The sequence below is a fragment of the Oreochromis aureus genome, linkage group 12, assembly GCF_013358895.1.
Source record: "Oreochromis aureus strain Israel breed Guangdong linkage group 12, ZZ_aureus, whole genome shotgun sequence".
In the NCBI taxonomy this organism is placed as follows: domain Eukaryota; kingdom Metazoa; phylum Chordata; class Actinopteri; order Cichliformes; family Cichlidae; genus Oreochromis; species Oreochromis aureus.
Window position 1 is genome coordinate 34,721,681 of NC_052953.1, and position 12,831 is coordinate 34,734,511.

General features: G+C 40.5%; 1 protein-coding gene across 2 annotated transcripts in view; it reads right to left on the bottom strand.

The window, feature by feature from the left end:
- LOC116316361 (TNF receptor-associated factor 2-like) overlaps positions 1–10,461 on the bottom strand; it is a 24,078-nt gene extending 13,617 nt beyond the window's left edge. For both annotated transcript variants that reach the window (XM_031734919.2, XM_031734918.2), the window contains exons 1-4: positions 10,013–10,461; positions 7,725–7,803; positions 7,247–7,345; positions 1,012–1,173 (exon numbers count right to left, since the gene is read on the bottom strand). In XM_031734919.2, coding sequence (XP_031590779.1) covers positions 1,012–1,173; positions 7,247–7,345; positions 7,725–7,803; positions 10,013–10,200 — 528 coding nt within the window. In that variant the 5' untranslated portion in view covers positions 10,201–10,461. The remainder of the gene's footprint in view (positions 1–1,011; positions 1,174–7,246; positions 7,346–7,724; positions 7,804–10,012) is intronic.
- Positions 10,462–12,831: the final 2,370 nt, after the last annotated feature.

The window sequence follows — 12,831 nt, forward strand, 5'->3', positions numbered from 1 at the left end:
ATAAACCGCCCGCAGGGGGTGCTGGTGTTTTTTTATTATATATATATATATATATATATATATATACATATATATATATATATATATATATATATATATATATATATACACACACACACACACACACACACACACATATATATACATATACATATACATATACATATATATGCAAAGGTAGTTCATACTGATATAAGAAAATTACATAAATTAGCCAAATTAGATGTTATTGTTGTTAGTCCTCTTTGTAGGTGTACAGATGACTATCACTGAAATACCACAATACTGGTGAAAGCTCATTCAGTGGTTACTGAATTTACTCAGTGGTCATTTATGAATAGCTTTAAAGGTAAATATATCTTTGTATTCCTTTTTTTTTCACTAAAAGTTCACAAACTATATTTGTATCATATCTGTGTGCTGGAATATGTCTGAGAAGGGTGAATTTAAACCCAAATGTAATGGCACAAAAACAAGTGTTTGCGGGTATGTGGTGACCATGAGTCAGCATTTCAATTCAATTCAATTCAATTCAATTCAGTTTTATTTATACAGCACCAAATCACAACATCAGTCGCCTCAAGGCGCTTCATATTGTAAGATAAACCCTACAATAATACATACTGAGAAAAACCCAACAGTCATATGACCCCCTATGAGCAAGCACTTTGGTGACAGTGGGAAGGAAAAACTCCCTTTTAACAGGAAGAAACCTCCGGCAGAACCAGGCTCTGATCATTTCCCATGAAGTATTAGACACACTTGCCATATACTTCTACAGATCTTATACTTCACTGATGACTAAGTGCTGAGACAGGATGGCCATAAGATAAGGCAGAACACCATGGGAAATGTAATAAGCAAACCTTGAGATTAGAATATTTTATCATATGCATTTAATCACATATATTGAATCCTAACATAAACATCAACTAAATTAGCATCATGTTAATGTTTCAGAATGCAATAGCTCTTTTTATGCTGCATTACTGTAACAGAGAGAAGCCTGACCTTGATATTCTTTAACAGGAAGGGTTCTTTGCAGTATTTGCAGTTAAGCGTTCTCTCTGGACACTCTCTCTCATTGTGGCGTTCCTGCTCGTTGGCTCTCATGAGCTCTTTACAGGAAGGACAGAGGATGATCATGAAGTCACAGTTGCCCTCGTGGCTGGCCTGTAGGTGACCAAAACAACTTTACATATTGTCCAATTACTGTATGATAAAATTGTTTGTACAGTTAAATTGATGACGTTACAATGAGCAGATACAGTATTATGTTGCATCTCACATGAGGCCAAGTTAAACCCTTTTGAGGTGAGAATACTGACCAGGTAAAAAAATAAAATAAAACATGCACAAAAAGTCGTTAAAACCATTTTAGAAGAACATACTCTAATGTTTCAGTTAGAAGTTGTATGACTGAGCCAAGTTCAACACTAGGCAATAGTTCAGTCGACCAGAACACAGCCTTAATGAGTATTCACACTACAGTGGAAAAGCAATCAAGATCCAAGATCTGCTTTACTGTCCCCTGGGAAAATCTCTCTTGTTGCCACATAGAACCCATTCCAGTCACATCAAATGCACCCATCCAAAAAGTGCAAAAGTTCATATGGGTAATGATGAAAAAAATATAAGTGTAAAAGTAAACTCCTGCACATAAAGACATATCTATATGTCACAGGTCCCAAAACTGGTTATTCCACATTAACAAATGATACTGGTTCAATGTCGTCATTTCGGAATGCATTGGTTCCACTCAGCTGGTTCCACATTCCGTTTACATCATTGATTTTAAAAAATAACCTTCTGTTGTCGCCACAGGTATAATTAATTACTTAATTATAAGTTAAGTAAATAATTACTTAAATTCCTTCAATACAAAAATATTTTGTTTGTCATGGCTTACACAAGTAAAATTAACACAGAACTTAAAATGACTATATAAACACAAAAGTCATACCATTTTTTGCGTGCCAGATACTCCCCAACAACATAACGTGGCTCCTGACACTTGACCATAAGGATCCAAACCACCAACAATTCAAATTTTACATGAACCATGTCAGAATAAACAGTGTATATTACCCAACAGATATTATAAACACAACACTATAAAGTAGAGGGAGTTTGAAATGCTGATAGAGTGTGTATATATGCTTAGGTCTGTCTCAGTAGTTCAGGATTGGATATATGACTGGTGAGTGTGACGGGGGCCTGAAATGGTGAGAGCGTGGGTGAGAGCAACACAGGTCAGTACAGTACCATGGGTGGATTTCAGCAGAACCCACAGCGGGGTGAGCCTGATATATATGTTGGCCAAGGGATGGGTGGGTATGTGAACACACAGGTCTCCACAGGTATTCACAGCCAGTAATGAGACACATCTTCCTGTCCCTCAGAGTAACTTGAATCCCAACTCCGTGCCCGTTCTGCTGATTTTGATGGATCTGAGGACTTCCTTAATTTCTTTTGTGGCTTTAATCTATTTGCAGCAGGACTCTGTGTGGGCTCAATTGGCAGGTCATTCACCTGTAGCAGGAGGTTGCGGTACCTCCTGCTACACCTTCTCTCTCTGGAAATACTCTATAGACAGGGTTGTTCCCTATCTGCTCTTTCACAGTGTAGATGTCCTGTTACCAATAGGGGTCTAAGTTGCACAGGACCTCCTCTTTCACTGAGGTTGTGTACAAGGACTCTATCCCCACAATGGAGGGCCACACTCTTGTCATAAAATCCTTTACCATAAGAGCTCGAATGCTGCCTGTTTGCATTTGCTATTCAGTATGCCTAAATCATTCCTGCCCACTTCTTGGCATAACCACTTGGTGTTTCAGCCTCCTGATCTTTACAGTCCAAAAAGAAGGTCAATGGGGCGACATAGATGACGGCCATAAAACAAGTAGTAGGGAAAGAACCCTGTAGCCTCATGCTTTGTACAGTTGTACACATGAATGATATGTGGTAGGTGGCCTTTCCAGTTCTCCTTTTCTTTCTCTCCCAGAGTCCATAGCATTTGCAACTGTATGCGATTTCGTCTCTCTGCCAGGTTTCCCCTGGGGTTCTTGAGTGACCAAATACCAGATAACTGCCTAAGTAGGGATGGGTACCGGTGTCCGGTGCCATGATGGCACCGGTTCTGACATAAACGGTAGTAACCAGACCGAAAAGCAGCGCACATTTCGGTGCTTTATTTCGGTGCTTTTTTTTTCCTGAGCCAATTCTAGCCAATCATTTTACGTTTCCGAGGATAGTAGGCGGGGCCAGGTACGTACGTTCTTTCAGAGCAGAGCTACAGATTAAAAATGTCCAAGGCGAAGGGGTCAAAGTCTGGCTGTACTTCACAGCAAAAGGTGCAAACTCAGCAGCCTGCAACAAGTGCTTTAAGCTGATACTGTGATACTGTCAAAGGAGGTAACACCTCAAATGTGATGAAACACCTGGCGACGCATAGCGTTTTTTTTAAAGCCGAGAAATTTGCCGTGTTTGATAGCTTGCTGCGAGACCTCACACTGCACATCTACTGCGGGTGTGGTGCCTGTTATCGGACCTGGAGTTAGCAACATCCCCCCAAAAGAGTAGAGTCCTGGCCCCTAGCCCTGTCAGCATAGCAGAAATATTGAGGATGATGATGTCAGCAGCAGCCGTTCTCCTCTGCGTGAGTAGCTTCATGTTGTTCGTGTGTAATTAACGTTGAGTACGCTAACCACGTTATTACATTAATGCATGTAAGGTGAACTAGCAAACACCCTTGTAGTTACATGCGGCTGTCTTCTTGTTTGATGGCAGATACTCCCTTCACCCTGGCCAAAAAGGCTAAAATGACCAAAGAAAAAGTGGAAAACAGTTAAACATGAGAGGTTTTTGGACAAAGTTTGTGTTTTTTCCATTGTTTAAGCACTGCTTCCAGCCAAGAGTGATGCCATATATGCCCTATAGCTGCAGAAAAGGCTAACATTGTTATCTTTTTACAAAAAACCAGCTGAACATGAGAGGTTTTTGGACAAAGTTTGTGTTCTCCATTCTTTAAGCACCGGTTTGAGCACCGTTTAAGCACCGGCACCGTTTCAAAAGTACCGGTTTGGCACCGGTATCGGATAAAACCTAAACGATACCCATCCCTATGCCTAAGTGTCCTGAAGAGCTCATTTTTGAATTTCTGCTCCTGATCGTGGTGAAGTTTAGTGGGATATCTGAGCCTGGGGATGTAATCACTGAGAGAAAAAAAACAAAACAACAGCAGCTGTCTTGCCAGCTTTGTTTTTGGTTGGGTCGGCCTATTCACTTATACAGCCCACCCAAGGAGTTATGAAGGCTGTCAGGCACCTTAATCCTTCTACTATGAAACCTTAGTGGTAGGTTTGATCCAGTATCAAAAACCAGTTGTACCACCCCCTAACCCCCCCAATGAGTCAGTGGAGTCCGAGGGAGGGGGTGTCAGTCGTCACTGTTTTGTTATTCAACAGCCGATAATAAACAGACGTGTAGGGAACTACGGTTGTTCCTCACACATAAGAGTGGGGCAGAATAGGGTGAATCAGACTTAACAATCCATCCTTTTACCAACAAATCCTGAATATATTCTTTTTCCTCAAGCCTTTGAGCTATGGTTGTTTTGGTTTGTGTGGAAACAGTCTTTTGTGTCCCTGGTGGGCCCATCTTAATAAGGTTGGTAACATGCTGAATTGTACCGAGAAGTGTTCTCCTTGGTAGTGTGATCTCATGTTTGGAGTGGTTAGAGATCGGGACCTTGACACAAGGGTGACTGGAGTTCTGGACCTCCAGAAGGCCGTTCCCTGAACTCAGCTGTGCTAGGACACTGTCCTCTTCTGTAGGTTATTACAAAACAAGGCGATTGGAGAGAATATTGTTTTTCCTACTCTTACTGTAGCTGGGTCACAATATTTCCTTGGCCATAACTGGGTGAAACAGACAATGGCCATCACCTGTTCTTCCCCCCATCACAAAGGGATTGCGTAAGAGGTTGACAACTGTGGCAATGGCGTCCCCTGAAAGTTCTTGTCTCTTGATGAGCACATCAGCTCCTAGTAAAGTCTGGGGTAGTGACAGCTGGCTAACCAAGAAAGGGGCTTGAATTGTGAGACTGGGATTGTTATTCCCTGCCAAGTTGACAGTGAGCTCTACCAACAAAAAAAAAAAAATCACAGGAGATGATTTGGCCATTAACTGCATAAAGATCAAGGTCTTCATCAAGAAGTTCCTGACGTGGTCTTACTGTATAATTGTGAATGTGGATGTCGGCTGATATGATTTTAGCTGCTTGGGCTCAATGCTTACTGGTTGCTGACAGGCTTCTGGCTGTCGCTCAAAAAAGACTGTCTTGTTTCCCTGAAACTTGGTATGCTTTAAGCATCCCACTGCTTGGTGTCCACGATCTCTGCACACAAAACAATGGTTGCATTCCTGCAGGTTTTTCTTTATATATTTCAGACAACGGGCTGTTTTCCCTCTTGAAGCATGGCCAGAGGAGTGACCTGGCAGGGGTTGAGAGAGTTTTCTGGAGAGCAGCTGAACAGAAGCATGTGGCTGACTGCGTGAAAACACTTGGGCTGGTGATGCCATACATTGGGCTACCTGAGTATTTGCAGTTTACTGGTCAATTAAAGTGGCTACCATGTGTGTCACTGTCTTCCCCTGCTCTGCCAGCTGTCAAATGGCCTGAAGGTCCCTTTCGTCTGTTGTGTCCCTTATTTTGTAATCACCCTACCAACCTCATGTTTTGTAGCGTCGTCGTCTTTTGGCAGGGGAGTTGTCCTAGTCTACGCTGGTGCTTGTTCTCATCACTTGACTTAGTATTTCTTCATCAGTGATGTGGCTATTTGAGAGGAGGGGTCTTAATCTCTGTTACAGATCAGCATGCGTAATCCTCAGGCCCTGGTAGATAGTGTGGAGAAAAACCTCATGTATGGTTTTGGGGGTCATAATAGATGGCACCTTAGACTACTTCTGACCCAGCAAAGCCTTCTTTAACCCCCTCATCAATTTGTTTACTGATGCTGCTATAACTTGTGTTAGAGCTTTGATCCCCAATTTGAAAGGTGCTGCAATGCAGTGGGTTAGAGGCTGCCTCACATCATCTGAGCCTCTCACCCAGCTCTTCGTATAATCTTCTCAAGTCTTCTACTGACTGTGTGGTTGTATGAGCATGTGTATTGGAGTGAGCATGTGGATGCATAGCTGTGCTGATTAAATGAGGGTATGACTGTGGTGTGTGTTCTGGGATCACAGTAGATTGGCTGGTATGACTTGAGAAATAACATCATCTGATGCACCTATTGGTAAGCCAACCAAGGGACGGGTCTTAATATCATCACATGTCACATCATTCAACATCAACTATCTCTCCCTGTTCAGCAGTATGGCTCCCTGTTGCAGCAGAGTTTATTTTCACACTTGAGCTCCCTGCTTCTACATCCACTAACTGGGCTACTAACCCTTGGCTGTAGCTGCATCTTGTCACTTTGGCCTTGTGGTTCTATTATCACTGGATCTGCTTCTCTTTTGTTTGTGTAGGGGAGAGATCCTGGACGAGCCCATCAAATAACCGCAAAACTGGTTATTCCACAGTAACAAAGGACACTAGTTCAATATTGTCGCTTCCCAAATTTTCTCTGAGGGCAGGGTGGGGTTCCTCACCTTAGGAAGCCCTGGAGCAACACCTCAGGGTACATTTGTTCCCCTCGGTTGGATCCACTCTCCATTTACATCGTTAATTTAAAAAAAAACAAAAAAAAACTTGTATTGTCACTACAGGTATAATTAATTACTTTGGCAATTTCCTTCAATACCAAAATATTTTGTTTTTCATGCCATACAAAAGTCAAATAAATAGAAAAGTTATCTATTCATATAGTAAAATATCTATATGAACAATCCCAGGGATAAACACAAAAGTCATACCACTTTGTGCATGCCACACATTCATACACAACAATCATTATAGTAAGATAAACAGGAAATATCAGGAAATTTCTAAACTCAAAGATCTTAAAATGCACCATAATACCATGGTACTCACATGTAGATTTTTATACACATTTTATATACAAATACAGCACTTTTATTTGCAGGGCTGTATTGAAGTATTTTATGTATTGCTCACTGTTCAGCAGTTGTCTCTTGGATATTGTAGGATATTAATATGTACAGTGATACAGGGCTATGATGAGGGGGTTGACATGCTGAACTGTTCTCCTCTTATTGACCAATATAAACAGCAAATCACCTCAAATTCTTTGACAGTTCCAGTCCATGTGCATCCTTCATTGGGACAGACAGCTGCCAAGGCCTCCACTTCTCTGCGGGCTGCATTGTCAGGGAAAGCCTGGGTGGGGAAAAAAAAGGAGGTTGTTGTCAGTGTTGTTTCGTTTGCATTTTCACAACTGAAAAGTCGTGTCCCAGGTGCTCTGCATCAGTTAACTACAAGCCAGGATGCACCAATCTCATTTTTCAGGGAGATTCGGGACATATGGTCAGAGGATAAAATGGATATAGCTGTTCCATCTATTGTTGTTGCTGCCAAGAACTATAGAGCAGTCACAAAGTTTCTGTTGTGTTGGATCTAAACTGCAGGCCATTAGATTTGAACAGGAACAATGACTATGACATTACAGTGCTTTTTAAAAATTCCAAACCAGGCCAAACTCTATTAAGAAAACTGCTAAAAATGCTAATAAAGTAGAACTGTAAGAAAATGTACTTACACCACCTTGCTTAAGGATCGAGGTGGGTTCCTCAAACAGGTCTTCTTTGATGCATGCACTGCATTTCTGTGGTCCACAACTTCCAAAGAGAAAAAAGCACATGAATAATAAACATTGTAGCAATGTCAAACTACCACTGAACATTTGGCATACAATGGACAGTAGATACTCTGGCCTCAGTAAGTATAACATATGACCTTAACTCAACTTTGCCTGAACAGTCAAAATACATGTCATGGCCTTCAAGTATGATAGCACAATAGAACAACTATAGGTTGAAAAACAACTAAGGGCTAGAAGATGGTGAAAATCCAATAAGGTCTACATTTTTCAGATTAGAGCATTATATTTATCTGAAAATAACAGATAATTGAAAATTTCAAGGTCATTTATAAAGGGGAAAAATACAGAAATGTGATACTTTAAAAGGGACCTATTCTGAATTCTCTAATATTTGGTCAAACCCAATAAACTTTTATTAAAAACAGCCTAAACTCTCTTAGGGAAGCTTTTTTTGTAGTTTTTTAAAACTAGCCTTCAGGACTAGTTCTCCAGGTTTCTTTAAGGGCTTTCTAAAGCTCTTCTTTGGATGTTGGCTGCCATTTGTTTTGCTGTCTGTCAAGATGAGTGTTTCTATAATGCTGAGTTCGAAGCTTTGGGGAGGCTAGTCAATAATAGTCTTCCATTGTGTTTTTCTATCCAGACATGTATTTATTACACAGACAGTTTATTTCAAGTCAGTCTAGTACTGCACATTGTATATTTTACTCTTACAATGGGGAATGCCCATGTTAAACATGGTCAAATAATCAAATAGTACCATAAGAATATGTGTAAATAGAAAAGAAAAGCACCAGTGTTACAGCTTTTTTGTTGGCTCTGTATAATGTCAGGAGGTGAGTTATGGTGAGGTACACAGCATTGGAAACAACCACTTTGTGTTTGCAAGGAGCAGCCAATAGGAAGAAAGGTGGTTTTAAATGGAGAGGAGATGCAACACATTGCTTTACAGATGAATTGAGGGGCTGGATTAAGGCTCAGGAGTAACATAAATAAGGATCCATTTAAAATACCGCAAAGCTACATTAGTAAAGTATTGAGCTCGAAAATAAGCAGAATAGATGCCTTCTTACTTTCAGAAGACTATTTTCTCTTTAATCAACAACTTTAATCTCTCACACAAACATGATTTGTGTTGAATTTCTTTCATCTGTATATTAATCCAGTCTTCTTTTTTTACACCTACAAATGCAAAGACACACAAACATTTGTGAAAAACTTAGGGTGTGTGTGTGTGTGTGTGGGTGGGGGGGGGGGGGTGTATTGTCCCACCTCCCTCTCTAGGTAAATAAAATGAGCACAATCATTATATCTTAAATTAGATTACACACAATAATTAGTAAAAGTCAGAAGTGAGTGTAGGGCACAGATGGATGTCTAACGCCTGAGGATCTGTGAAGTTAAAAAAGAACTGATTCATACTTGAGAAACAAGTCATCTAAAACATAAGTGAAACTGAAACTGCTCTCGTGTCATCACACACCTGCGCAGTGTGAGAGAAGAAAACAGGTGAGTCACTACAAAGGTCCACTCATGGTGCTTTAACCCTGTGTTTTTGTTTCTGTACCACTAGAGATACAGAAATATATACATTTAAAAATGCACTCCTTCTTATTACTGCATTTGAATATATAAAACATATAAAACAATACTAGTAAGAAATACTAAACATATATAAGTCTATGAACATCTGGCCCTTCTTGAAGCCTGAGTCGTTAGGTCACCCGAATTTTACCTGGAAAAAATGGCAACTTTATTTTGGCACACTAACTAGACAACAGACGCAGCTCCCTGCGTCTGTTGTCTTTACAGACCCTGAGAGGTGCCAGACCTTCTAGTGAATTCGGCACAATACCGACCTGACAGTACTTCCATATAGCGTTGTCAGGTTCAACTTCTCGAAATGCACACCCCTGGCTGGCTCCGGTGTCCTGCCAACCCCAGCAGAGGTTAGCAGGACGAGACTACGAGGACAATTAGCCAGTCTAGCCCACATAGACAAGTTGAGATATTATTTAGATAAGGACGCTATTCATTTATCACCTGTAGGTTCAGTTTAGCTGTATTTTGTTTGTAATTCAACTCTCTTTATACAGGCATATACAGCGTTACACGTGTCAATAAACGTTACATGGAGAAATATTTGAACGAAGGCTGGTGACGGGATCTGAATGCTTATTTTGGGCTACATATATCTAGCTAGCTCACTAGCATCCAGGACTACTCACCTCACAATTTTGTTGAAACAGAACGAACAAAAGCGGTGACCGCATTGGGCTTGCAGGGGCCTTCTCAGGATTTTCTGACACGAGTTGCACAAATGCTTATCCTCCAGGTTGTTAGCCAAAATTTTCTTTGGGAAGCCCGGTTTGTTACCTTCCAGGGAAGATGGTGGAGACGGCTCCTGTGCAGCCATTATTCCCCTTGAACAATATCGGGGTACTCAGCGGGGTGTGTTCAAGATAGCAAACACAGCTGAATATAACTGTAAAAATACCCGCAAGCAACGACTCATTGCTCTTTAGCAATTTATTAAAGCGTGTATACCTGCTTTGTTTATGAACAAATGACGACATCTAACTCCTCATCTGCACTGACAAACACGTCCAGGCGTTTTCATGTGATAAAAGTGACAGCTGAGGATGCTGCGCTTTACTGTAAGTTGCTACGTCTGCCGCTAGGTGCCGCAAGTCCAAAAGAAGAGCATCTGTGCGGGAATCATCAGGAAGCTGGCTGGGATGCATTGGACAGTGTAGATTGGACCACAACACCCGCAAGCTAACTGCACTTAATCTCGGAAGTACTATAGTTGCGTCTTGAAAATAAAAGCGAAAATCGGCAATCGGTTGTAATGTAAGAAAGTAAATAAAGTGGATCTTGTTCTACTCTAAAGCTGTCTGAAACTGTGCACATCCAAGTGGAAAATAGCAAAATCATGAGACTTACCAGGTATTATGTGTTAATTCTCATTAGTATACACAATTCAAGTGAGCTATTGCCCAGACTTCATAAAATAACTAACTTCATAAAATATTCTCCAAAAGTTGAATCTGTTCATCTGGACGTAGCGTTTGGTGGGAGAAACGTTTCGTCACTCATCCAAGTGACTTCTTCAGTCTCAGCTGACTGAAGAAGATATTTTATGAAGATATTTTATCTTCATAAAATATTCTTTAGTTTGGTTACCGTAATTGTATTTCAACCAAACTCGGAGGGCTATGCTTGCTGGTAAATTAGTACATTAGTATTAGTATCTGTAAATTGATTTATTAGCTCATAAATGACCAACATCAAACTCATGGATTTTAGAAGTTACAGTTACCTGACATAAACAGTATAAAAGATTAAAGCTGCATTCTCTTTCATGGTAAGTAGGGGGCAACTCCTTTGGTTGCAGTAAGACTTTTAGTTCTATAGAAGTCTATGGGAAAATAATCATCTGTGATGTCAGTAAACACTTTCCTGATGAGTTTATGGGCTTAGTCACTAGTTTCAGGTAATGCTGAATAAAACCTGACCCTAAATTGATTACTCATTATTGGAGTTCAAGGGAAAAAAGAGAATCATCCCTGTGCTCACTGGATAATAATTTTTGAGTCACAAGTTGTCAGTCAGTGAGCAGGGGATTTCACATTCAGAGATGAGGCAGCCCAATACAATCCAGATTGTATTGGTTTCACAATATGTGGCAATCTGCAAACACAAACAAATAAATATGCAGAAAATTTTTTCGAGGCACAACTTCTTCTGTATTGTTGGAAACCTGCTCAGACCTATTGAAATTCAAGTAAAAATATGCATGAGTACCAGTGTTGGGTAAGTTACTTTAAATTAGTAACTTAGTTACATTACTAGTTACTTCTCTAAAAAAGTAACTCAGTTACTTCAAGTTACTCGTTACTTTCAGAGTAACTAGTTACTAGGGAAAGTAACTTTGGTTTTACTCAGAATTCTCTTGTTAATGTGTTGCTTCCCTAACTGGATACCCAGCAAGATTGCCAGTCTTCTAGCTTGCTTACTTGCCACAAGTGCACTGTGCCACCTACCAACAGAAAGGAAAAAATAATGTGCACATTTCCACAAGAGAAATCCGACGCCTGGACCGTCGTTGACCGCCGCCATGATTCTAGCCTGCTTTTTACATCCAACACAAAAACTGCAGTCGTGGTGCTTTTGATTGTACTCAGAACTTGGAAATTCTGCCTTCTGAATAGGAAGATGTAGGTAACACCAGACTGCAGATGAGCTGCATACAGGGCTGGACTGGGACAAAACAATCATCCCGGCATTTTGACTAGAGACCGCCCACCATTATAGGAAAAATCATAAAGCCTTTGAATGAAAATAAACACTGTTGTGACAGTGATGTACACTGTTCTGATGGTATATATGGATCAATCTATCAATCGTTTGTTGTAAGACTCAGATAATTATTTTTTTTAAAAGCGAGACATTTTAAATGAGAATAATAAAGAAAAGTATTTCCTTGTGCCCCCTTTCCTGTTAATGCCCTACCTGGCCCCTGGCAACACTTTGCTAGACCCGCCCCTGCACAGTTACCAGCTGTCAGCTATGTAGAAAAGGATCCTGGTGTTATTTGTCTCTCAGAAACAGTTCATAACTTCCTTCAACTCATTCATGTCACCTAAAAGGTAAACCTGTTTCTCCATCACCTGTTCAACTCTGATGATTCAGTAAGGACATCTCCTGGTTTCATCTGCATGTTTCCTCTCACCAGATAACCAAACCGATATCATGACCAGCAGCTTTACAGCTGTGGCTCCAGCAAACATCAGCTGATACTAGAAATTAATATTAAATAAATTCTAACAACAGCTGATCAAGCTTAAACGTGCTGCTGTTGTTTAACGCGACATCCGCTGGTTTCCTCTTTCTGGCGCAAAGTGGGCAATAAACAAACAAGAGAGAAAAGCCGATCAGCTGATCATTGATCAGTTTCATGATTGAAGTAGAAACGGGAGAGAATGAGAGAAGAAGAGGCAGCTGTGCAGCTTCAGCTTTGTGTTTTTTTCATTGTAGCTGAAGT